Source organism: Trachypithecus francoisi, unplaced genomic scaffold (assembly GCF_009764315.1).
Source record: "Trachypithecus francoisi isolate TF-2019V2 unplaced genomic scaffold, Tfra_2.0 Lachesis_group2, whole genome shotgun sequence".
In the NCBI taxonomy this organism is placed as follows: domain Eukaryota; kingdom Metazoa; phylum Chordata; class Mammalia; order Primates; family Cercopithecidae; genus Trachypithecus; species Trachypithecus francoisi.
The window spans coordinates 1,180,562-1,205,730 of NW_022681465.1; the positions used below are offsets into that span (position 1 = coordinate 1,180,562).

At 57.5% G+C, this 25,169-nt stretch overlaps 1 protein-coding gene across 4 annotated transcripts; it reads right to left on the reverse strand.

The window, feature by feature from the left end:
• Positions 1–730: 730 nt before the first annotated feature.
• CLPTM1L (CLPTM1 like) lies at positions 731–25,169 on the reverse strand. Of its 4 annotated transcripts, none has more exons than XM_033178725.1 (17): positions 24,756–24,917; positions 24,420–24,520; positions 21,544–21,733; positions 19,296–19,444; positions 18,372–18,450; positions 15,630–15,747; positions 14,870–14,964; positions 13,070–13,154; positions 11,238–11,341; positions 10,157–10,222; positions 9,170–9,220; positions 8,218–8,300; positions 7,544–7,578; positions 6,533–6,588; positions 5,039–5,083; positions 3,735–3,850; positions 731–1,428 (listed from the first exon to the last, which is right to left on the reverse strand). In XM_033178725.1, the coding sequence occupies exons 1-17, from the start codon at positions 24,915–24,917 to the stop codon at positions 1,344–1,346; spliced, it is 1,620 nt and encodes a 539-aa protein (XP_033034616.1). In that variant the 3' UTR covers positions 731–1,343. The 4 variants fall into 4 exon arrangements, with proteins under 4 accessions (XP_033034616.1, XP_033034615.1, XP_033034614.1 ...); XM_033178724.1 differs by having other exon boundaries at positions 735–1,428; positions 5,039–5,143; positions 6,509–6,588; positions 19,296–19,441; positions 24,756–25,164; XM_033178723.1 differs by having other exon boundaries at positions 735–1,428; positions 5,039–5,143; positions 6,509–6,588; positions 24,756–25,164.

Consider the following 25,169-nt stretch of genomic DNA (forward strand, 5'->3'; position numbering starts at 1 on the left):
TGCCAACTGCGGATGGCCTGAGAGCACCTGGATTTGGTTCTCAGCCTGAATGAGCATCCTGGAATGGCGTGTCTCATCCACTGACGTGGAGACACATGGAACAGGCTTGGGGCTCTGAGCAGGGCTCCTGAAGCCCCTCAGCCGTGAGGAAGCCAGGCCCACCACAGGGGCACCTGTTCCAGAAACACACGAGGATGAAAGCTGCTATTGGCAAAGGAGACTTAGAGCAAGGAAATGCCCAGGAATAAAAAAAGATTGCGTATTTAGAGGCCAGGTGGGGAGGCTCACGCCTGTACTCCCAGCACTTCAAAAGGCTAAGGCGAGTGATCACTTGAGTTCAGGAGTTTGAGACCAGCCTGGCCAACATGGCAAAACTGCATCTCTACTAAAAATATTAATACAAAAAAGCTGGATGTGGTGGCACACACCTGTAGTCCCAGCTACTCAGGAGGCTGAGGCAGGAGCATCGATCACGTGAACATGGGAGGTGGAGGCTGCTGTGGGCTGAGAACAAACCCCACAAGAACTAACTTCCGCAAACGTGAAACTTGACTGCACACGGAGTCCAGCAGTTCTCTACCCATCTTTCTATTCCATTTCTCCCTCTCTGTCTCAACCTAGGGCAAGATGGGCTTGACCCGACGGGTCATGGCTCTGTACAATAATTTAGTCTTAAATAACCGAGATGCTAAGTATGTAAGAACACTCATGACTCAAAGGCTTGGGAAGGGCTCTTTAAATTTGCTCTTTTAATGCATAAATAAATCCATATTATGTATTACTTTCTGGAAAAGGGTTAAACTCAAATATCTGAAATACTTTCATTATACCAGGTCAAGAAAAATGCCACAGCCAGAAAAATTTATTTTAAAATAGAAACATACATTAAGCTTTAAAACAACCAACTCTCAAACAAACGAGGAAAGAGCCTTTGATCCCAGAGTCCACGCGGAATGAATTCCGTATGTGTTTGAAATTCACATAAGGAGCACTTAGAAAACCACCTGAACGGAACTCCGACAGCCCCCTTGCCTGTGAGGGCTCCCGCACCTGCCAGTGTGAGGACATGGCCGAGCCCTGGACACTCGCGTGCCGGGAGCCACCACAGCTCAAGGTGACTGGCAGCGCCCAGCTCTGTGACCAAGACAGACGTTCACACGTGGGGGCACCGTGAGCACCACCAGCTCCAAATCTGATGTGAGGGACTTGGGAGATGTCTGAGAAATGTCCAAAGCGATTTTGGCAACACAGAAAATGCAATGTCTGGGAATTCCACCAAAGGCTTCTGAAAATACTCATGGACAATTCAAGTCGCACGTGGCCAGCGGCAGCCCGGGAGGCCTTCAGTCTGTGTGGGGCGCCCGCGTGGCCTTCTCCTCGTAGGACTCCCCGAACTCGTTCACTCTGCGTTTATCCACAGGATAAAGCCTACAACGACACAAATGAGCACATCAGCAAACCCCACCGCAGGGGCTATTTTCCTAAGAGGAGGACTTGGCATCCTTGATTTATTTTCCAGTGAGCGGCCACAGTGAGCAAATTAACTAAAATGTCTAATCCTCAGAAGTTTTACTGCTGAGGGCTGAGGAGGGATTTCTGAGTTGTGTTTTGTTCGGCATGGCCAGGCCAGCGCACTGCTCTCAAGGAAAGGGAAGCTTGGCCAAACGGAGGACCCAGAGGCTGCACTGGCTGCCTTCTGGGAACTGTGGAATCACGGAGACCCGAGCGATCGGAACAGGAACTGCCATGTTCAGGGAGCGCGTCTCCTCAGCTGTGAACACTTGGCAGGACACTGCCACCACCTTTGATCCTGAGCCCCAGAGGCCTTGCCAACATCACTCCTAGGTATGGATGAGGAAGCTGTGGCGTGAGGGGCAGCTCCTCACAGCCACGAACAGTAGACGTACAGGGTTTCAGCTTAAAAATGGACCTGCTGCCCACCAAGGGCCCTGTGGTCCTGGCCAAACACCGTTTGCAGGTCTGGAACCAGAAACACACAGAGCCTGAGTATAGCACAGTTTCAGGCACACCCTGGGCCACCTGCGAGGACTTGGGAGCCACCGAAGGGCTCACGGTTGAGATGGGACCCTGAAGAGTGACAACCACGCCAGGCACAGCAGCATCCGGGGCTCCATGGCTTGGACAACCTCATGCTCTGCAGGGGGCAGGAGGCCAACTGGGGGATCTGAGAATGGTGAACGGGGGACGGGAACCAAGCCCTGTGTGAGTGTTGCTTACAGGGAAACAGTCCTTCCTGCTGAGACCCAAGCGGGAGCTCCAGTGCAGGGGCTGCACGAGACAGCAAGGGGGTGGGTGGGCAGCCGGCGGCCAGGCCTGGAGAGCTAGGCAAGGGCGGCCACGCGCCACTGTGTGGATGTGCCAACTGCACCTGAACAAAGAGTTAAAACAGGCCGAACAGTGCCAGTCTCATGCTGGCCGGGACAGAGGCTCTGAAACACCTGGCGAGGCTGTGTGTGGAGACAGGCGGGGACGAGGCCGCGTGCGGAGACAGGCGGGGACGAGGTCGCGTGCGGAGACAGGCGGGGACGGAAGCACTACGCTCCCCAAGGGCCGGCAGCCCAGACCTAGGCAGGAACCCCCAGGACAACCTGGGGGAAAAGGACCTCTCTCCAGCACTAGTCGGATGGCCCCAGGCCTTGAGGGGGGCCATGGCCTGGGGAGGGCACAGGAAAGTGTCACAGCCATGGTGTATGAGTGGTGGCCTCCTGGTCGGGGCGGGGGGAGATGGGAAGAGGGACCTCGAGGGCCAGAGAAAGGACACAGCCAGGAGGCTCTGAGACACTTGGCAACAGGCCTTGGGGGTGACACACACTCCTTCCACCCCGGACAAGGCCCTGGGGCCAGGACGGGAGGTGAGGGCAGTGCTTGCAGTGGTCCGGATACAACGCTCCTGAGGGGAGCCCCAGATCCCTGGCTCCTACCCTGGCACAGCAGAGCTGGAGGGAGCTCTTGCTGACTGAGAGGGCAGATGTCAGCCCTGGAGGGAAGCAGGAGGCCCGGGGTGGGGCCTGAGCCTCTGCGTTTAGAAAATTCCGAGGCCAGGGCGGGACCTGAGCCTCTGCGTTTAGAAAATTCTGAGGCCGGGGTGGGGCCTGAGCCTCTGCATTTAGAAAATTCCACAAAGCCTTTTCCTTAGCCATCAGCCTTCGACCTGAAGGCCAAGCCGGGAGGTCAACACAATGTCGTCTTCAGAGACCCGGGTGGCTGGTTTAAGGGGTGTGGCCAATGTTGAGGTGAGCAAGCTCTCCAGTGACATTCTGCCCTGCAGGGACACACAGCCCAAGAGTGGCCCAGAGCCTGTTCCCGACGCTGGAGACCTGGACCCCAGGACTGCCAGCTGGACACTTCGAGGCTAGTGCCAAGTATGGATTAGTCGTGCTACAGTCTCTGTCCTGCTCAATAGCAATGACTGTGAATAAGTAAATAGCTTAAGGAGAGAAATTTGCTTTCAGTGGCTAATCAATAATTCACATAGAAACGAGCATTTCTAAAGCACAATGAGGAGACAGAGCTGCAACAGTTTCTTGCCAGGTCGTATCATGGGCAACTGGAACCCAAGTTTAGGCAAGACAGGAAAAACCACCACCCGCAAATTATCTTTGCCCTCAAACGGACAGACAGGCGCTGGGTGCTATGAAAGCCGTCATCCCGTTTAGCAGCAGCGCCACGCTGCTGAGACGGACCAGGAGCTGAGCGTGCACAGCCGCACTCACCATCGCTGGTACAGGTAGACCAGGAACACCACGTCGTCCCGGAAGCAGGCCAGCCGGTGAGACGTGGGCATGGTGATGATGAAGGCAAAGACGTCATCAATGAAGGTGTTGAAAGCCTGCAGGGCCAGACGGGAGGAAGGTGAACCCCAGTTGCTGGGACTGGAATCCTATTGTTTCTGGTAACGTAACCAAGCAAATGGCTTTTGGCAGATACTTGGAACTAACTAACTGGAACTATTCACAGCAACAATGAAAAGAGCAGAAAGCCAGCAAGTGGAGACACGACGCTCTGTTCTCTCAGGGGCTCCCCATAGCCGCTGGCACCCGACACACTGCAGGTCTCGCCCAGGCTCCCACCCACATTGGGGAACCCAAAGAGAATGGCCTGAAACCAGAGCCAAGGGGAGAGCCAAGGGCAGAGCTGCCCGAGCCAGAGCCAAGGGGAGAGCTGCCCGAGACAGAGCCAAGGGGAGAGCTGCCCGAGCATTGCCCTTTCCTCTGGGAGCTTGGACTTGACTGCAGAAAAGTGCAAATCACGTCCCATTAACTCAGCTCCGCCTGCAATGCTGAGGCACTTCTTTTTTTTTTTTTTTTTTCTTGAGACGAGTCTCGCTCTGCCGCCCAGGCTGGAGTGCAGTGGCCGGGTCTCAGCTCACTGCAAGCTCCGCCTCCCGGGTTTACGCCATTCTCCTGCCTCAGCCTCCCGAGTAGCTGGGACTACAGGCGCCTGCCACGTCACCCGGCTAGTTTTTTGTTTTTTTTTTTTAGTAGAGACAGGGTTTCACCATGTTAGCCAGGATGGTCTCGAACTCCTGACCTCGTGATCCGCCCGTCTCGGCCTCCCAAAGTGCTGGGATTACAGGCTTGAGCCACCGCGCCCGGCCTGCTGAGGCACTTCTAATCCCACACGGAGCCAAGGGGCCCTCCACAGCTCTACCCGCGGGGAATGGCCACGGCCCATGGGGGCTTCCCTTCCTGCCTGGGAGGCCTGAATCTACTATCCCCAGGCACTGGGTACTGGGCCACAGGGGTCTGTGTCTTGACACCCGTGCTAAGAAGAAACATAAAAACTAAAAAAAACAAAACCAAATCTGTGACAAGTGAGAGAACCCCAGTCTCTCAGGGTCTAAAGTTCTCTACAGCTCTTCCGTTTTTAAAGGAGCCGCCTTAATATTTTTCAGTGAAAGGGACGGCTGCAGATGCAGTCTGGGCAGAGACTGCCCCGGTAATGCTGCTGGCTGGAAGACGCCCTCACTCATGCTCTGCTCAGTGAGAAGGGACTCCGCGCCAACTGTCACACTCACCTTGTAGGTGAAGGCCTTCCAGGGCAGATGTGCCACCGACTTCAACTGAAACACGAGAGACAGGCACAGGTCAGCTGCCGGCAGCACGGGAGATGGGGGCCGGGCGCAGGCAGCACAGGAGATGGGGGCGGGCCGCAGGCAGCACGGAGAGGGGGCCGGGCCGCAGGCAGCACGGGAGATGGGGGCCGGGCCGCAGCAGCACGGAGATGGGGGCCGGGCCGCAGGCAGCAGGGAGATGGGGGCCGGGCGCAGGCAGCACGGGAGATGGGGGCGGGCCGCAGGCAGCACGGGAGATGGGGGCCGGGAGCAGGCAGCACGGGAGATGGGGGCCGGCCGCAGGCAGCCGGGAGATGGGGGCCGGGCCGCAGGCCGCACGGGAGATGGGGGCGGGCCGCAGGCAGCACGGGGATGGGGGCCGGGCCGCAGGCAGCACGGGAGATGGGGGCCGGGCGCAGCAGCACGGGAGATGGGGGCCGGCCGCAGGCACACGGGAGATGGGGGCCGGCCGCAGGCAGCACGGGAGATGGGGGCCGGGCCGCAGCAGCACGGGAGATGGGGGCCGGCCGCAGGCACACGGGAGATGGGGGCCGGGCCGCAGGCAGCACGGGGATGGGGGCCGGGCCGCAGCAGCACGGGAGATGGGGGCCGGGCCGCAGGCAGCACGGGAGAGGGGGCCGGGCCGCAGCAGCACGGGAGATGGGGGCCGGGCGCAGGCAGCACAGGAGATGGGGGCCGGGCCGCAGGCAGCACGGGAGATGGGGGCCGGCCGCAGGCAGCACGGGAGATGGGGGCCGGGCGCAGGCAGCACGGGAGATGGGGGCCGGGCGCAGGCAGCACGGGAGATGGGGGCGGGCCGCAGGCAGCACGGGAGATGGGGGCCGGGCCGCAGGCAGCACGGGAGATGGGGGCCGGGCCGCAGGCAGCACGGGAGATGGGGGCGGGCCGCAGGCAGCAGGGAGATGGGGGCCGGGCCGCAGCAGCACGGGAGATGGCCGGGCCGCAGGCAGCACGGAGATGGGGGCCGGGCCGCAGGCAGCACGGGAGATGGGGGCCGGGCGCAGGCAGCACGGAGAGGGGGGCGGGCCGCAGGCAGCACGGGAGATGGGGGCCGGGCCGCAGGCAGCACGGGAGATGGGGGCCGGGCCGCAGGCAGCAGGGAGATGGGGGCCGGGCGCAGGCAGCACGGGAGATGGGGGCCGGGCCGCAGGCAGCACGGGAGATGGGGGCCGGGCCGCAGGCAGCACGGGAGATGGGGGCCGGGCCGCAGGCAGCACGGGAGATGGGGGCCGGGCCGCAGGCAGCACGGGAGATGGGGGCCGGGCCGCAGGCAGCAGGGAGATGGGGGCCGGCCGCAGGCAGCACGGGAGATGGGGGCCGGGCCGCAGGCAGCACGGGAGATGGGGGCCGGGCCGCAGGCAGCACGGGAGATGGGGGCCGGGCCGCAGGCAGCACGGGAGATGGGGGCCGGGCCGCAGGCAGCACACACCACCTTACCTTGTAGTTCACAAAGAGCTGGGGCAGCATGAAGAGGAAGCCAAAGGCATAGACCCCTGCAGAAAGACAGACAGCACTCACGAGGCGTGGAGGGCCGGGCTGCCACGTCCGTGCATAGCGGGCAGAAAACAAGGTCTGCTATCCAGACAACTTCAGAGTCTGTCACTGTGTGAAGCAACTTCCTGGCTGGTAAGTTCATCAAGAGTCTACGACAACTTTGGAGAGCAAAGCTCTTTTATTTATTAATCAGTGTAACTGCTGCCCATGGGGTCCAGTGAGTGAGGGCACTGGAGCACCCTGGGGCTAAGGACACGGTCTCCCGACTCACAGGGTCCTGCCCCAGGGGTCAAAGGTGGGACTCCCACAGGGGAGGACGGCAGTGTGGGACCCACCTGCTCTGCACCAGACAGGCCCTCGCCCTTAATGCTCACGGGACCACTTCCCAAAGAGACCACAAAGCTGCGATCAGGGCTGGTCTGGTGGGGCGGGGGGATGGACACAGCAGCCCATGCAGCTGAAGGTGCCACCTGGGGCAGGTGGGGGCGGACGGGCCTCCCAGGACATGTGGCCCCGAGCACAGGGCCCTGCGGGGTCCCCACCGTGCATCGGCAGGAGAGCCTGGTGCTTCCATTTGCTCTAAGGAACCAGACGTACATGATGTTGTTTTAATGCTTAAGTTTACTTGTTTTCATGAAGAAAACAGACAACAATCCTGTACCACACAACGCTGTTGTGATGAGCAACGCACAGGTACACCAGGCGGCTGCACCACACAGCCTGGCGTGGAGTGGCTGCCGCATCTGGTGTAAGCACTCCCTGTCGCTGGTACAAGGACCTGTTACTCAGAACCAGTCACTGCTGTGAAGCTATGCGGGGCTTTACCTGCTCACAGGCTCGGGGGAGCCCTGGACACCGCAGAGGCACCTGCCACACTGGGTTACAGGATGAGAACAATTAAATTGGTGCCTGCTGTAAATACTATTACTGAAGTAGGGAAGCACATGGACTCACCATTGACAAAGCTGTTGATTAACCAGGAGTACCAGCTGAAATGGAAAAAAAAGGAAAGTCCCATTTCTTGCATAGCTTAGTATCTGTATTAAATTGACGAAAAATAATTCTTTCAGTAAAAATTCTCTAAACCCCCAGGTGTTCTCACTGCAGCTGGGCAGCCAAGAGCAGCAGTGCTGAGCCTGGTTCTCAAGCTGGAGACAGCGCTGAGCGCCCCCACCCAGGCAGCAGAGGCCGGGGGCTCTGGGACCCCTCTCAGCTCAGTGCCAGCAGCCTGCTCGGGCAGCAGAGGCCGGGGGCTCTAGGACCCCTCTTGGCTCAGGGCCAGCACCATGCTCGGGCAGCAGAGGCTGGGGGCTCCATCCCCTCTCGACTCAGGGCCAGCATCCTATCCGCACAGCAGAGGCCAGGGGCTCCAGGACCCCTCTCAGCTCAGGGCCAAGCTTCCCATGAAGCCTGGTGGCCGGAGTCAGTCCTCTCAGCTACACCTTACCAGGGGGACACTGAGGCCCAGAGCCACTGTGCGCAGCTACAGGGTCAGGACCCCTCCCAGGCACTCGTCCAAGTGCCCTGGCCCCTAGCTTGCCCTCCAGCCGCACTCTGCTCTGGCTCAGTCATCCAAATGGCTTTCTCAGGGGAAAGACGCAGCAGGTGAAGCGTCTGTGGCCTCCTACCTCTTATACTTGATATTCAGGAGGGAATAGACAGCACCCCCGACACAGAGAGGGTACAGCAGGTACGACAAGTACTTCATGGCCTACAGGGAACAAAGGGAGCTTCCAGTTAGAGGCCCAAACGCCAGGCCTGTGTAAATGCACTGCATGGAGCTCACTACGACCGGGACAGACAGAACGAGCTACAGCCCTCAGGGCGGCAGGGCTGCTCTGAAAGGGGGCGGGTGGTGTGAGGGGCGCACGTAGGGCTTCGTGCACTTGCCACAGCCCGGGTGTAACTACAGGCGCTAGTTACCAATAATAAATCAATTCGGGCTGGTCAAAACCAACCAACCCACAACAGATCAATAAACATAATAGAAAGACACCTGAAAAAACTGTCTACTAAGTAATGTAGTTACATCGCCAGCAGTATCTATTGATTTCAGCTTTACAACTCCATGAAAGTTAGATACAAGCTGGTGAACATTAAACCAAACCACAATCATTCCTGTGCAGAAATGTTCTTTTAACTTGAACTGAGACTTCCAGCTCCCCCAACAGCACTGGGGAAAGGTGATGCTCTGTGCTTCTGGGGCCGATCCTCCAGGCCACCGTGCTGCCGAGGCCGTTATGGCCTTGGTAACAGCAAGTGCGTTCCCAGCAACCACAGCAGACACCAAGGCCTGCGTCAGCTGCCTGGCAAATGTGACTTACAAACGATGAAAATACCCCACTATACGGTGACACAGGAAGGCTGTGCCTGTAAGGACTGGGGAAAAAGCATCTCTGCAAGCCCCTGCCCTTCCCAGTAAGAAATTTGGGTTTTGTGTGTTCACCCTTGCGATCCCTGCTCAAGGCGGGCTGACCCGTGCCAAGGAGACTCCGCACTGAGCAGTGACAGCCAGAGCCCCGTCGTGGAGGATGTGGGATGTGTCCGGCATGCACGTGCCTTGAACCACACGCGACTTACCTGAGTATCGTACTCCTCGGTTTTCCTCTCAGATTCGCTGTAAGTGCCAAACTGTTGTGAAATTCAACACACGGATGTTAACAGACTCAGGGAGGATCTGAGCACAGGTGAGCTGTGACTAAGGGGCATCACACATGGCTGCAGAGCTGACCCAGGCCTCGCTACAGAGGGCGCTCAGGTCCCTACCGGCCGAGGAGAGGACCCAGAGGACAGGGATCTGCATGGACCCTTCCCACCTCACCCTGGCCCTGGGTCCCGCAAGCCTGAGAGGGGACAGCGCGGCCTCACTGCTGCTCCTCGTTGGGGGGCTTGGTTTTCAGTGCCGCTGCTTCACAGTGAGAACACTGCAGAGGGCACAGGCACAGCCGACAATGCTCTGAACCAGCCGGCCAGGAGTCACGGGGCCAGGCTGGAACACAGTGGCTGCGCTGCATCTGCTGGGCTTCCTGCCCTTCCTCTGCCCACAGCATGGAAAATCTCAGCCGTGACTGCTGAGGGCCCTGCCTCAATCAAGGTCCATCTGTGGGCATTGAGATTCAACTCCAGCTCTGCCCCGCCCTCATGTGCCTAGGGGCCTCATGAGCACCCAGGCACTGGGGCAGCCACAAGAGGCAGGGGCTCGCTCACTTGGGGATTGCCAGGACTGTATTGACCCCAGTCAGCACCAGCCTCGGGAGCATGCTCTAGGCAAGGTGCCAAAATGAAGCACTCCCGCTGGCCAGCCAGCGTCCTTTCTCCCAGAGGCCAGCTCAGGCCCAGAAGCGCTGCCATCTGCATTGAAGAGGGTCAGAACTGGGTACATGACTGGGGAGTCCTCAGGCAAAGAGAGTGGCTGTGATCAGAAACCAGTGCTGCCTCCACCACGGAGGCTCCCGACAGAGGCCCGCAGTGACTCATCCGCGGATGGCCACTTTACTCTGTGCGCAGGGGGCAAAACCACACTCTTCAGAGAGGGCGTGGGGTTCAGCCACTACAGTTAAATCCTACCTGAAATTCGGGCATCAGACCTCTCCAAAGAATAGTCATCTTCAATGCCTTCTTCACTTTCCACAGCTGAGGGGAGAGATCAGGAAATAGCTCCTTTCATCTTCCAAGACCACAAGACCCCGAATGAATGACCCAGAAGGTAACGGGGACCTGCTGCCCACGGCCCCGCCCAGCCCACTGTCCTCTTCCTGTCCCTCCCACTGCTCAGGGCAGAATGGTGGGGGCCTCTAACCCACACCCGGCAGGTGCAGCTGGTCAGGTGGGCTGCACAGCCACCGACCAGCAGACGACAACAGCAGCATGCAAGTGCGGTTCTCTAAACCACCCCGCCTGCACCCAAATTAGCCCCCACCTCCTTCTGCCTGGCACTTGGGCAGCCATGGAGCCTGTTTCAGGCCCTCTCTGAGAGCCGCCACCACCTGGCTGCATCCTTGGAAGGCACTGTTCACAGAGGACTGGTGCCTGAGCCGGGCGTGGCACTGTGACTCGTACCTATGGAGGGCCCCGCCTGTGGTGCTCCAGCACCATCGAATCCAGCTCCTCCTCAACAGGCATGACGGCCGTGCAGGCTCCCACCCACAAATGGGCCACCAACGGCGGGGGCCATCATCCCCCTCAAGTGTTGCTCCCAAGCTGGCCCTGCCCCACGAGGCTCCCTTTTGGCTGGCTTTTCTGAGCTCCGGAACCACCAGGGCTGGACCACAGGGCACCAAGTGATTTCCGTCACTGCCCACCTGGCTGCCGTGCTCAGCTCTGCAGCCACAGCACGAGCCTCTCAAGGCCCCACGGTTTATGCCTCTGCTCTGCGCGTGGTGGGATTTCTCAAACACGTAAAAACACTCTGCTTGGTGGACAGGGCCTCAGGAGCTGACGCCATCAGAACACCCACTTCCCTGCTCTCCACGTGTTCAAAGCCTCTCTAGCTGCTGCCTGCCATTCCACAGCTTCCAGAACACTGAGGTCGTCAGGAACAAGCACGCAGGCTTCCACGGAAGGTCTCCCAGGCTGGGGCTGAAAGCCTTTCCTGAGTGCGTGGAGGCCCATGGACCTCAGACAGTTCAGGTCACTGCCTGGAACTCACCTCGATGGCGGCTCCCACGCCCGCCGGGACCAGCACCAGCAGGCTCGTCTGCTCGTCCAGCAGGAACAGGAAGATGACTACGGTGCTGAAGCAGCGCCAGAGCACTGAGGACAGGACGATCGGGCTGGGAGGGTGCAGGGCAGACCCGCCTGCGCCCCAGTCGCACACATACCCCCAGTCCCCATCCCAACCAGGGCAGACCCGCCTGTGCCCCAGTCGCACACATACCCCCAGTCCCCATCCCAACCAGGGCAGACCCGCCTGCGCCCCAGTCGCACACATACCCCCAGTCCCCATCCCAACCAGGGCGGACCCGCCTGCGCCCCAGTCGCACACATACCCCCGTCCCCATCCCAACCAGGGCAGACCCGCCTGTGCCCCAGTCGCACACATACCCCCAGTCCCCATCCCAACCCCCACGCCCAAGAAGCTTCAGGTCCTCCCCAGTCCATGTTACCCTGCTCAAAAAGAACAGGAAGTATCCAGCAGCCAGGAAAGTGTTTTGAAGGCTGCTGAACTGAACAGCCGGCCCCACACCAGCTCCACAAACACGTGTCTGAGCCACACTTGCAAACGAGCATGGAACGTGGGCAGAGGTCGGATGACGGAGCCAGCACAGCTTTGCTTCCAGGCAGGTCTTATGCTGGTTCTGCGATAAGCGCGTGGCTTTTCAAGTCTGGACGTGTTTCCTCCCCAGCCTGTACCTTAACAACCACTCCAGCTTATTCAACATGTCTTCCTCCTCCCGCAAACCCCCAGGGCAGGCAGGGGAAGCAGATCCATGGAGCCACACGACAAGCAGTGGTCATGGCCACAGCGCTGTGTGCTGCCCACCCCAACCTGGGACGCCGGGAAAGGCATTAGGGTTCGGAGACACCACCACAGAGCACCGCAGGGCCCCCAGGCAGCCAGGGCCACCCGCTTGGGCATCTTTTCCATGTGAGAAAAACAACGTGTTTGGGTCTCTGATACTGGAGCCGAACACTCCTCACTCCTAACCAACAAGACTCACCGACTCCTCGTCCTCACACCGCCAAACCCTCGCTGGAGCCGAACACTCCTCACTCCTAACCAACAGGACTCATCCACGCCTCGTCCTCACACCGCCAACGCCTCGCCCCTGTCCAGACTGCCGCTCCCCACCCCACTGTAACAACCTCCACCTCTGCAAGGTCAGGAGGACCCTCACTCCCTTGGGCCCCCTAACCACAGCAGGCACCCCTGGCCAGGAACACTGGTCCCAGATCTTGGCAGGCCTCCTGCCCGGGCTGCCTGGCCCCAGGGGTCCCTGACCGCCCTAACAGCTGCACACTCCCTGTCGCTGCCGGGCACAGCACCACGGGCCTATCAACTGCCATCACCCGACAGGCCCCACATGCCCAGGCCTGCGCTGGTTGGGGAAGGAAGACCCGCGGGAGGACAGGACGAGGGAACTAAGACTGGGGATGTGAGGCCCAGCCCCGTTCAGCGCCCGTGAGCAGCCGGGAAGGCTCGAGAGGTCCATCCTCACTCCCCACAGCCCAGGCCCAAACCCCATGCACGCCAGAGTCCACAGCCAGGCCCTGAGCTATGCAGCCTCCGGCAGTCACACCACACACATGCCACAGTTTGCAGCTAGGCCCTGAGCTGCGCAGCCTCCAACAGTCCCACTGCAATTGCCGCCAAGGCTCTCTGGGTTTTACAGTGCCTGGTCTCAGAGGCTTCTCAAGAGCCAAGCACACACCCGGCGCTGTGTCTGCAGCCAGGAATGAGGCGGGCAGCCCTCAACCGCAGGCTCCAGGGAGCATCCCCGGGGCAGAGGATCTGAGCAGGGCCACGTCCGGGGCGCCTACCTGCCTTGGTGGACATGCCGATCATGCTCTTCTTCTTCTTCCAGAAACTGATGTCGTTTTTAAAGGCCAGGAAATCAAAGAGAAGCTAGAGAGAACACACACGACAGCAACTCACATCTCCTGCTGCTTCTATCTCCTGTGAGACAGAGATAGAGACCTCCTGTGTGACCGTGAGACTGCAGGTGTGCTCAGCTTCGGGATGCATCAGGACAGATGTCTATACTCAGGACCCGCACCTCTATGTGCCCGGCCTGCCATGTCCTGTCAGAACCTAGAGTGCCCAGGCAGGCTTTGCAGGGACCATTCTGAAATAACACTTATCTTTGACTTGAATTGCTGGAAAGGCCCACAGGCAATTGGAGGCTTTGGATTCCCTGGACTGTGGGGCTGGCTGGGCGTCCCTACCCTGCTCTCGGATTGTGCCTACGCCGGGCAGCCTTACCTCTCAACTGTGCCAGAAATGCAGGGGCTGGGCGTGGCGGCCCATGCCTGTGGTCCTGGCCATTGCAAGGCCAAGGCCGGAGGACTGCCTAAGCCCAGGGTTTTGAGACCAGCCTGCACAACACAGTGAGACCTATCTCCAAAAGAAAAAAAACTTAAAAAAACCTAACCATGCATGAGCTCATCCTTAGAGACATCGACCTTTTAATAAAAATCATTTAATTCTCCAATGTGGCTTTAGAAAGTTTTAGCTTGATGGGCAGCCAAACTCCCAGGCACTCAGAACCAGTGCCAGCTGCACTCCTGGGTGCCTCCTCACCCTTCCAGCCTAACCACAGGCCAGCCTAACAGCCACAAGGATGGCTCTCCTCTAGCAGCTCAACTCCACAGGCGAAAATAAGAGCACAGTAGCCTTGCTTTACCCATGGTTCGCTGTTACCCACAGAGCAGTGCGATGAGATATTCTGAGAGTGAGACCACACCCATGTAACTTTACTACAGTGTACTGTCCCGTTTCTGTTACCAGTTATTATTGGTAATCTCTTACTGTGCTTCATTTATAAACTGAACTTTATCATAAGCATTATATAATATATATATTTATCAGAAAAACCCGTCTTTCTAGGTTTTGGTTTCAGGTATCCACTGAGGGTCTTTGAACCTATCTCCTGAGGATAAGGGGAGACTACCGTAAACACACCGGATGAGGATAAGGGGGACCTACTGTATACACACTGGATAAAGACTACTGTATACACACCAGATGAGGATAAGGGGGGACTACTGTATACACACCAGATGAGGATAAGGGACTGCTGTATACACACCGGATGAGGATGGGGGGGACTACTGTATACACACCGGATGAGGATAAAGGGGGACTACAGTATACACACACGACTTTTTACATTTAAAAATCAGTGTGTTAGAATTTGTACAAGTACTTTCTGCCAGAAGCTGCCCACCTCTGCATGGGCACGCATGGGGTCGGGGCCTGAACAGGGGAGAGTGAGATGCCTGCACCTGTTCATCTCACTGGTGTGGACACTGCTCAGAATACTCTGGATCCTTTTCAAAACCGCCCCCAAAGCCAGCACAGCACAGCTCAAGTCCCCAAGTCCCCAAGGCTGTGGATGGAGCTCTATGGTCCCTCCCTTTACAGAACTGGGAGAACTTGCCCACTGGGGCAATGGTCGCCAAGTGTCAGGAGTGCCGGCTGCTGAGCAATGGGAGCAGATGCTTGAGGGCCACAGGGCTGGACGGCGCCCACAAACCCCAGGTCCGGGGCCCCTGCAGGAGGCCTGGGACCCAGGGAGCCTCCCCAGTGCCTGTGACAAGCCCTCCTGGTGGACGACTCACATGGAACGCTGCGACAAAGAAGGTCAGCGCCAGGAAGTACAAGTTGGTATCTACAAAAATTCCTTTCACCTCATCAGCATCTTTCTCTGAAAACCCTGCCAAGGAAAAAAAAACACACAACACAAAACAGGCAATATCAATCTTACCTAACATTACAAATACAGTTTTCAATATAAAAATTTAGGCCGGGTGCAGTGGCTCATGCCTGTAATCCCAGCACTTTGGGAGTCTCAAGTGGGTGGATCACTTGAAGTCAGGAGTTTGAGACCAGCCTGGCCAACACGGTGAAACTCCATCTCTACTAAAGATACAAAAATTAGCCGGGCGTGATGGCATATGCCTGTAAATCCTAGCTACTGGAGGGACTGCGGCATGCGAATCGCTTGAATCTGGGCGGCGGAGGCTGAAGTAAGCAGAGATTGCGCAACTGCACTCCAGCCTGGGCAACAGAGTGAGACTCTGTCTCAAAAATCAATCAATCAATCAATCAATCAATCTCGTCAACAGAGTTAAGGTTCATTTGACCAAAATCATGGCATTTCACATATTATGTTCTTAATAAAGCCAATTTCCAGACAATCAACCAGGTCATCTCCAAGGAGAGAAATGAGGCAGGCGCTGCTGAGCCTCCAATTCAACATCTGTGTGAGCATCTGCAGCAGGAGGCATGGAGGCCCCAGCCTGTGTCAGGATTTGCACTCAGACGCCCGGGGGGCTCCATGGCAGCCTCATCCCGACGCCAGCCGTGTGCGGCACGTACCGAACTGCTGCAGGGAGTACACGGCGTCCTGCATGTGGATCCAGAAGCGCAGCCGTCCCAGCGAGACCTTGTCGTAGGACACGGTAAGGGGCAGCTCGGTGGTGGAGCGGTTTATGACCTGATGAAGACAGCCACACTGAGGGCCCTGGCCTCACACCCTTGCGCCCAGCTGCCTGGCAGCCCTCGTGAACCCTGCCACCCCCCTTCCCATCCCTGTGTGGCCCCAGGTCAGACATGACAGGACCCAGCAGGCGTCCTGAGGTCCCTCCTTCTGTCACCACAGGACCCAGGCCCCAGTGTGCTGTGTCCCAGCACAGGGAGGTTCCCACCACCACTAGGACCCTGTGAGCTCAGTAGTGCTAGCAGTGCCTGGACTGTTCTGCTGCACGTGCCCCTTCAATTTCAAGTGCACAAGTCCTGGTTCTCTGGAGGTGATGCTTGCCACCCATCTGCTAGGAATCCACGGCGCAGCATACAGCGCTGAGCTTGGCCTGCAGAGCGCTGGTTTGTCCTAAGAGTTTGGGGCCACGGGACACGCACAGCCCTGCAGCACATGGGCAAAGTGCCCTCAGGGCCTAAAGCACGGAGCAGGCGGTGGCCATGGGGACAACAGAAGGCTTCTGGAACGCAGAGCTAGCACGGGCAGTGGGGTGGATGTGTGGGCCTCAGAACAATAAGCTTAGTCCTGCGGCCCGCCGGGGCCTCATGCACACAGGCTGCAGGCCAGGTCCCAGGGCACCGAGGTAGGAGGGTAAGGAACGGGTTCACAGGGGCAAGCCCACACCCTACAACACATGCGCAGTGACCACACCTGGTGAGCGCCACCCTCCACATGCTGGAACGTCCAGCGAGGGCTGTGCTCTAATCCACCTGCCCTGCCTCACGCCATGACCCGCCATGGCAGGCACTGCTGGTGTCAAGAGTGTGGTGGAGTCAGAGCCACAACCAGCAGGTGCCAGGTTGTCCTGAGAGCAGCTGTCAGGGCGCCCCACGCAGCCAAGTGGCATCAGTGCACGTGGACGGTGGCCTCCAGGCACCCCTCGAGCTGCCAAGCGTGTCTGAAGGGTGTCACTGCCTGCTCCATCTGGCAGTGCCGGGCCCAGCCACATAAGGTGCCGACTTCCTGCGCCTGCTGCGTCCCAGCTGCCTGCTTCCTCTCTTAAGACAGCACCTCTCAAATCTGGCCCAAAGTGAGACACAGCAACAGAGACACAGCACATGAGAGGCCGGGATTCGGGGAAGCTGCTGTCGGCACGTGTCTCCATAACTACTGCAGGGCGGGCCACCACTGGCACAGCTGTGCCACAAAGCCTGCCCTGGGCCTCTAACAGACAGATCTGCAGACACACACACAGGGCAGCCTTCTGCAGCCGCCTGCCCCTTCCACCGTCTTCTGAATGCCTACAAGGAGTCAGCGGCATGAGGCCTCACAAGAGGCGACCACGGGCTGGTGCCACAGCTCACACAACTCCGTACGGGGCATTTTAGCAGAACCTGCTGTCCTGAGGTTTCTCAGCAGCACACCAGCAAACTCCAGCAAACAGAGAAAGGCACTGGAATTGCAGGGGCTGACAGAGAAACTGTTCAGGGAGAGGCTGGAACACCAGACCTGCTCACCAGTCACTGCCTGTCCGGCCCCCAGTCTGCAGGTTGTATAGGAGCAATCAGTTACCCCAGAAGTGAAGGAGGCAGTGTTAGGGACCACAAGGGGTCTGAGGGAACAGCTGTACAGAGCGACGGTTCTGAGAGCCACAGTCAGCAGGAGGCAGCAGGGCCAGGGCAGAGATCAAAGCAGTCAGGTGGCCGCACCCCAATTTCCCAGCTGCACCCCAGCAAGCTCCCTGCTCTCCCCAGGACTGTTTCCTCAACAAAAATGGGGAAAGGGCCCGCCTCAGAGCTGCCGAAAGCCATAAGTCAAGCGGCCTGGCTCCTACTGGGTGGTCCAGAGTGACAGCGACAGCTTGCAGGGAGGCAAGGCAGAGCGGTGATCCTGCCGGGCCCCAGCTGAGTCTTCACCTCTGAACCCCAAATAACCTCATCCGTGAAACGACGCCGCAGCTCCCAGCACGATCACAGAGAGGTTCACAGAGTGCTTAGCACATGCCGCATGTGCAGCAAGGGACATTAAATATTAACTGCTTCTGTGAGTCTCCACACTGGCCGAAGGGTGGCCACATTTCATCTCCCCTCAAAGCAACCCTGGGAGAGCAGGCATCGTCACTGCCCATAACCACATGGCGCCAGAGCCCAGAGAGCAGCTACTTCCCTCCCGCACAGGCCTTCCGCCTTGCCAGGGGTCACCCCCGGAGCTGAGGAAGGCTGTCACCCGCTCCTCTGGCCGCCTGTGCAGGACCAGCCCTGACGGGGAAAGCAGGAGTTTGCTCTGGACACTCTGAATTAACCTACATGGCACACCAGAGCTTGCACGCAGACACGGTTTTACACGGTGCTCAGGCGCCTGGCCTCTAGGCGCTGCATAATCAATCTTTCAGGGGCCTTTCACCAGCGACCATCCAGAGGCTCAGGAGGACCCCGCGGCCAGCCAACAGCAAACCCAGCGCACCACCAGGGCTGCCCCCCGTCACAGCCCTCCCACTCCCGAAGGCAGTGCTTCCCAGCACAGGTAAAAGCTCCGTGCTACATGTCAGCAATGGCCCTGTCCATTAGGGTGCTGGGGCTGCGGGGCCAGTCTTGGGATCGGTCTCGCCAGCTGCACAACCAGTGGGCAGAGGCGTCACTCACCATCAGGTCCTTCACACGGTTGCTGAGCTGGTCGATGAACAGGATGGGCAGGTAATGCACGGTCTTCCCCAGCTGGATCCTGGGATTAAACCACAACTTTCCAAAGTCAGTCCAAGGTTTTTCCCTTCAATGAATCAATACATTCAGGCACTGGGTTTACCCCAGAGAAGTCCCCCAACACCACCCTCAGCTGCTTCTCAGTCACAATGACCCCAGGGCACAGCCTCCCCAAACAGAATCAGAGAGCCTGACAACACATGCACGCTTCTGAGACCCACTCCCCACGAAGTGACGGCCACAGGTGGGAAAATGCCTCCACGGCCACTAGGGGGAACTGCAGGGACAAGGCCGTACAGCAGAGCCCAGGGCCCTCTGCGCACGGACATGGAGCAATCCCAGGACGTGGCCGCTACACTTGGAAGGGCGAGTCACCTGCAGCCACCTAGGAGACGGAGCTGTGGTGTGGGAGTTGGGGGGGGATCCCCAACACATGGGAGACACGGGGTGAGCTTAGGTGGCCAAATACGTAAATTGCAATCATTGTATTTAACTGATGACAAGTTATACTAAACTAATAATCTAAAGGTTAACTTTTAAGTAAATCTAAATGAGCCAAGTTAAAAAATCACAAGGGCAGCAAAGCAACACACTCCCGTCAGCACCTTCCACTTTCTCTCCATGGAAGCCTTCGCCAGCCAGGAGCAGAGGGCAGGACGCTCCAGCTTGAACTCCTTTCTTCTCCCTTCCAGCCCTCTGGTAGCAGCACAACCTCAATGAGGAAGTGGGAAGAGCTGGGGGGCCCAGGCAGCGAGTGCCTCGCCACAGAAGGGACTCCAGGAGGCAGGAGTGGCCCACTGGTGGGTTCCGGCCAGCCAGGGTCCCAGCACCCTCCCGCCGGCGCTCCAGCTCTGGGGCCCCACTTACATCTTCATGTACCGATGCACATCGGCAGGCAGGGAAGACCCGTCAAAAACAAAGTTGTCTGCCATCACATTCAGCGCCAGCCGCGGTCTCCAGTGGGACACTGGCTCATCCAGGGCGCTCGTGGGCTTCTTCTCCGCCTCGAGCTGCTGCTAAGTGAGGAAAACAGAGGCCAATGCTAGGACAGAAAACCATGCCTGGGACAGCAGGGTCAGCATCCTAACCCATGAACAGACAGCCATGCATGGGCACCACTGGGGGAGAGCCCAGCAGAGAGGGCACAGTGGCCCCACAGCTGCCAATTCCTCCAGACTCTCACCAAACACCCCCAATCCTTATCAACATGGAAGCCAGGGGGTGCTGCTTTGCAACATGTGGTCACGGATCTCACCAATTCCTTCTTTGGGGTTCTCAACTAAGTGAGCCCACTTCTCAGAAGCTGAGAGGGTGAGAGTCCCCTGACCTTGGCAGAAGACTGTGCAAGTCCAGAGCTCACACAGCCCGGTGGCTGTAAGGAGACTGAGAGGGAGTCGGCTTCTAAAACTAAGCATGTGGGGCTGCCTAAAGCAGGAGACACACTGAGAACTATGCACGGCTCTTTTTTTTTTTTTTTTTTTTTTTTTTTTTTTTTTTTTTTTTTTTTTTTTTTTTTTGAGACGGAGTCTGGCTCTGCCGCCCAGGCTGGAGTGCAGTGGCCGGGTCTCAGCTCACTGCAAGCTCCGCCTCCTGGGTTTACGCCATTCTCCTGCTCAGCCTCCCAAGCAGCTGGGACTACAGGCGCCCGCCATGTCGCCCGGCTAGTTTTTTGTATTTTTTAGTAGAGACGGGGTTTCACCATGTTAGCCAGGATGGTCTCGATCTCCTGACCTCGTGATCCGCCCGTCTCGGCCTCCAAAGTGCTGGGATTACAGGCTTGAGCCACCGCGCCCGGCCATGCACGGCTCTTAAATGAAGTTAAACTTCAAAGTGACACTGACTGACAGGGAAATCTTAGCTCGTTTCAGATCTGATACATCCTAGGAAACACTATGATCTTACCCTTTTCCTACCTAAAGACACAGTTTAGCAATAACTTACATTACAAATGGTTTTTCACACCTCCTCACATTTGCTACCTGGAAGCGAGGCTCCCTGCACTACATGCTATGTCCCCATCACCCCACCCACTTTTCAGGACACTGGCGCGGAGAGATGCGGGCCCCGGATGAGGGGGACATGGAGAGGGGCAGGTGCGGGCTGTTCCCGAGGAGACACAGATGCAAACTGGGGAGAGGCAGGAGCAGGTGTTGGCAGGGCTTTCAAAACCACACCAACCCCGAGACACCTCTCTTTCTCTCTGTCTGGAACAATTTCACAGCCTCTTCCTGGAAAGCTGCCATCTTTCTTGTTTTGTAAATTTTTTTTCTGAGGCAGAGTCTCCCTCAGTCGCCCAGGCTGGAATGCAGTGGTGCCATCTCACCTTAAGAGTTCAAACGATTCTCCCGCCTCAGCCTCCCGAGTAGCTGGGATTACAGGCACACGCCACCACGCCCAGCTAATTTTGTATTTTTAGTAGAGACGGGGTTCGCCACGTTAGCTAGGCTAGTCTTGAACTCCTGACTTCAGGTGATCCACCCACCTCAGCCTCCCAAAGTGCTGGGATGACAGGCATGAGCCACGGCGCCCAGCCTTGTTTTGCAAATTCTCTCACTTTCCACTCAACACAAAGGTGGGTATCAGAATTCCCTTGCTCTATCCTTGGCCTGTGTTCATGATCACTTCAGTGACTTCCAGTTTCTATTTGTGCATACACCTTTCTACAGATGTACAAACTACAACTTGTACCTCTACCTTTTCTAGCATCTCCAGTTACGTTCTTAGAATAAACATCTAGGAATAGTCCAGTCTTACACAGAACGCAGAATGAGCCCAGCTCCTGGTGAGAAGCTGCAGGACAGCCCTGCAGGACCAGCGCTCCATCCCACCAAGTGCAGCAGGTGCCTCCAGACGCTGAGAGGGCCCACTCCCTGAGGGACTCTGCATAAAGAATGCCAGCGACCACTTCAACTGTCCCTAATTTTAGATAAAACTTGTCTGCAAACTCATGGATATGACTCAGCTGAAAGTCAGAAATGCATGCCAGTAACATTCCAATGGCTTTACTCCCAACAAAGTCACTGGAGCCCCAGACATTGCCTGCCTGTGTGGAGACAGACACGTCCGTTCTGACAGGGTGGCACAGCCTGTTGTCAGTGACCCACGAAGACCTCACCTGTGCATCAGACTCCCCAGTGAGCAGGTTGATTTCTTCCGGCTTGGGGACCATGTAGGTGGTCAGAGGACTGACCAGGTGCACCTGCTTCCCGTCGTGCCACGGCAGGACCCCAGCATGATGGAGGAAGATGTAGGCATACAGCGTCCCATTGTTTCTCGTTTTCTTTGGTACAGAAACATTAACTGTCCTGAAACAGAACCACCATTTGCACTACACACATATTATATTCTGTCTCTAGAAACTATTCAAATACCTTTATAAAGCTGTTTCAATAAACTCATTTCAGCTCAGAAGTACTAAAAATGAAACCCACCTGCCTGGGGCTTTACGAGTCCTGGGTGTGTGTGTCCTGAGAACTCGGCACAGGTGTGGGCGCCTACAGCTGAAAGCAAAAGGGCCCGCACTTCCTGCCTCCATCTCAGGAGGCCGAGAGGTCAATGACCCGCCTGAGGCTACAGGGCTGAAGCAGCCAGGGGGAAAGCAGCTTCTGGGCCTGGCCAGGACACCAGCTGACCATACACACTGAATCCCAGCACTCTGAAACCAAGGGCAGCAGCCACGAGGGCTCCATATGCCCGCTACTGGAGTCTCAGAAATTTAATGTGGGTAGTTTTTTTGGTGTTGCATTTTTAAAGATAAAAAGACGATCAGCCACAAAGGACTGACTTTTAGGCCTGTCTGCCCTGACTGTGCGGCCTCCAGTGCAAGCTGAGGAAAGGCCCAGTGAGCTGCTAGAACTGTAGGCCTCGGACTAGGCGCTTGGCTCTTCACCTGCACGCTAGAGTCCGACGTCCATGCTACAGCCCCATGGAAAACCTCACATGTCACCTGTCGATGGTTACATGAGTTCTTCTTCCTCTTTAAAAGTCTTTTTTTTTTTTTTTTGAGACAGTCTTGCACTGTCACCCTGGCTGAAGAGCAATGGCGCAATCTCGGCTCACTGCAAACTCCGCCTCCCAGGTTCACGCGATTCTCCTACCTCCGCCTCCCAAGTAGCTGGGATTAAAGGCACACACCACCACACCCGGCTAATTTTTTGTATTTTTAGTAGAGACGGGGTTTCACTATGTTGGCCAGGCTGGTCTTGAACTTGTGACTTTGTGATCCACCCGCCCGACCTAAAAGTCTTTTTTTTGAGACGAGGTCTCGCGGTCACCAGGCTGAAACTGCAGGGGGTGCAATCATAGCTCACTGCATCCTCAACCTCCTGAGCTCAAGGGACCTCCCGCCTCAGTCTCCCGAGTAGCTGGCACTACAGGTGTGTGTGCCACCACGCCCGGCTAACTTCGAAAATTGTTGTAGAGCTGGGGTTTTGTCACATTGCCTAGGCTGGTCTCGAACCGCTGGGCTCAAGTGATCCTCCCGCCTCAGCCTCCCAAACTGCTGGGATCATAGGCGTGAGTCACTGTGCCCAGTCTCTCCTTAAAAATCTTATGGTTGGCCAGGTGCAGCGGCTCACGCCTGTAATCCCAGCACTTTGGGAGGCCAAGGCAGGCGGATCACGAGGTCAGGAGTTTGAGACCAGCCTGGCCAACATGGTGAACCCGTCTCTACTAAAAATACAAAAATTAGCCAGGCATGGTGGAGGGCACCTGTAGTCTCAGTTACTTTGGAGGCTGAGACAGGAGAATCACTTGAACCCGGGAGCCAGAGGCTGCAGTGAGCAGAGATGGCGCCACTGCACTCCAGCCTGGCAACAGAGCGAGACTCCATCTCAAAAAAAAAAAAAAAAAAAAAATCTTATGGCCAAAGTTCTAATGAGAAACCAAAGGCATCCATGGCTCCCCACTACCCAAGAAAGAATCCGTCTCCACCAGGACATCTTAAGTGTCTCTCTTTAGGCGGGGGTGCAGGGCTCTGTATCTCTGATGGAATGTGCACTCAGAGACACTTGTGGTGGGGCTGTGTCAGAATGCTCATTCTCCCTGCTACCTCCAGGCGGACACTGTGCCAGGTCAAATGGAAAACCTCATTAGCTGTCCTTGGTAACTGGTCCAGGGCCCAGCATGGAAAAGGCAGTATTCCTGTCTGGGAAATTAAACCCAATGCAGATGAATCCTGAATGTCTTTGAAAGGTGTGGGCAGCTACAACCGACTGGTGACCAGGCCAGCACTTCTGGCCTCTATTTCATGGAGGCAGAGAGAGAGGGCAGCAACTGGCTTGAGATCACAGGCCCAAAGAGGCCAGGCAGAAACCGCCTTGCCAGTGCCTCCAGCTACCTGCAGGGACTGGCCGCCTCGAGGGCGTGGAGTCCAGCAAGAGTCTCAAGCTTTCATGATTCTCTCCTCAGATACCTCCCAGGCAATGAAGGGAAATGGCCGACTTGTGAGAAGCAAATCGTAGTTCACATTATTCAATTAAAAAAAACTAGGCCATATGTTAGATGTAATTTTTAAGTTACTCTACGTATTTGGACATTGACCTATTCTAACATCACATGTCACTTAATTATGACTTTCTACAAAATTGCTTCCTCCATCCCCATCCCTTTTCCTTCACAAGTAACTTAAGCGAACTACTTCCACCAGGAAGAGACAAGTCGGCCGGTAGTGAAACTACAGAGCTGTCCGCTCTCAACTGGTTCACCAAGCCTGGCCCCTGCTCCTTCGGAGCCTCCCCGCTGCAGGACATCCCACTGCCATCAGACTCTGCTGAGAGCTACCTCCCCAACGACATTCATCACCTGTCACCTTCCAGGTTGAATGTTTACAGGCCAGGCATAGGCCTCCACTTACGATATTCTACCACTTCGAGACACTCGGTAAGACTAGTCCTCTAAGGTAAACACGCTGGGTACAGAAAGCTAACTTTTAAACGATCTGAACACAAGTAATGTTTTCCCTTTCACTGGCACTTTGTCCTACAACCATACCTTTCAAATTTGGACTCCACATCAAAGTCTTCCACATTCAAGACCAGGTCGATGTTGTTCTCAGCACCCAGGTGGGACCTCGTCGTGGTGTATACGCTCAGCTGGAAAGGAGGGGGCGTCAAGAGTCAGCCTGGCCAGGCCCTGGCAGGACACACACGCATCCCACGGCCAGTCGGAGGGCGGAAGACCTGGCCGCTGGGGAACCAGGAAAGGTTCCATCTCGAGTCGCGCTGCCACAGCTCCGAACTAAGACGCGACAGCGGCGTCTGGGGACTGGAGGAGTGGCCCCCACCCCAACCCGCCCGGCCCCCGGCCGCCAGCCCCGCGGACGCTCACCTGCAGCTTGGGCCGCCGCGCCAGGTAGGGCTGGATGCAGTTGGCGTCGCCGGAGCACGGGCGGGTGTAGACGATGCCGTACATGACCCAGCAGGTGTGCACCACGTAGACCACGAACACGCCCACCACCAGGCTGGTGAAGGAGCTGCGGCCGCTCCACATGGCTGCCTCGCGCCCGGCGCCCCCGGCCCGCCCGCCTCTCAGCCGCGGGCCCCGCCCGCCCGGCACCCAGCCCGCCGCTCCGGCTTCCGCCGCTCACTGGAGAGCCGCCGCGCGCCGCCGCCGCGGGGGAACGAATGCGCCGCGCGCCGCAGACCGCCCGCCGCCCCGCATGCTCCGGCCCAGCTCCGACCTGGCGCCGCCGGATTCGCCGTCCCCGCGCGCCGCTTCCGGGCCCCGCCGCCTGCCGGAAGT

Coding starts and splice junctions, on each gene's coding strand:
- CLPTM1L (XM_033178723.1), bottom strand. CDS start 24,917: ATGTGGAGCGGCCGCAGCTCCTTCACCAGCCTGGTGGTGGGCGTGTTC. Junction 13,155..14,869: donor TCTTTGTCGCAGCGTTCCAT/GTGAGTCGTCCA, acceptor TGTTCTCTCTAG/CTTCTCTTTGATTTCCTGGC. Junction 5,144..6,508: donor GGTGGTGTGTGCTGCCTGCG/GCCCGGCCCCCA, acceptor TGTGCTGCCTGC/GCCCGGCCCCCATCTCCCGT.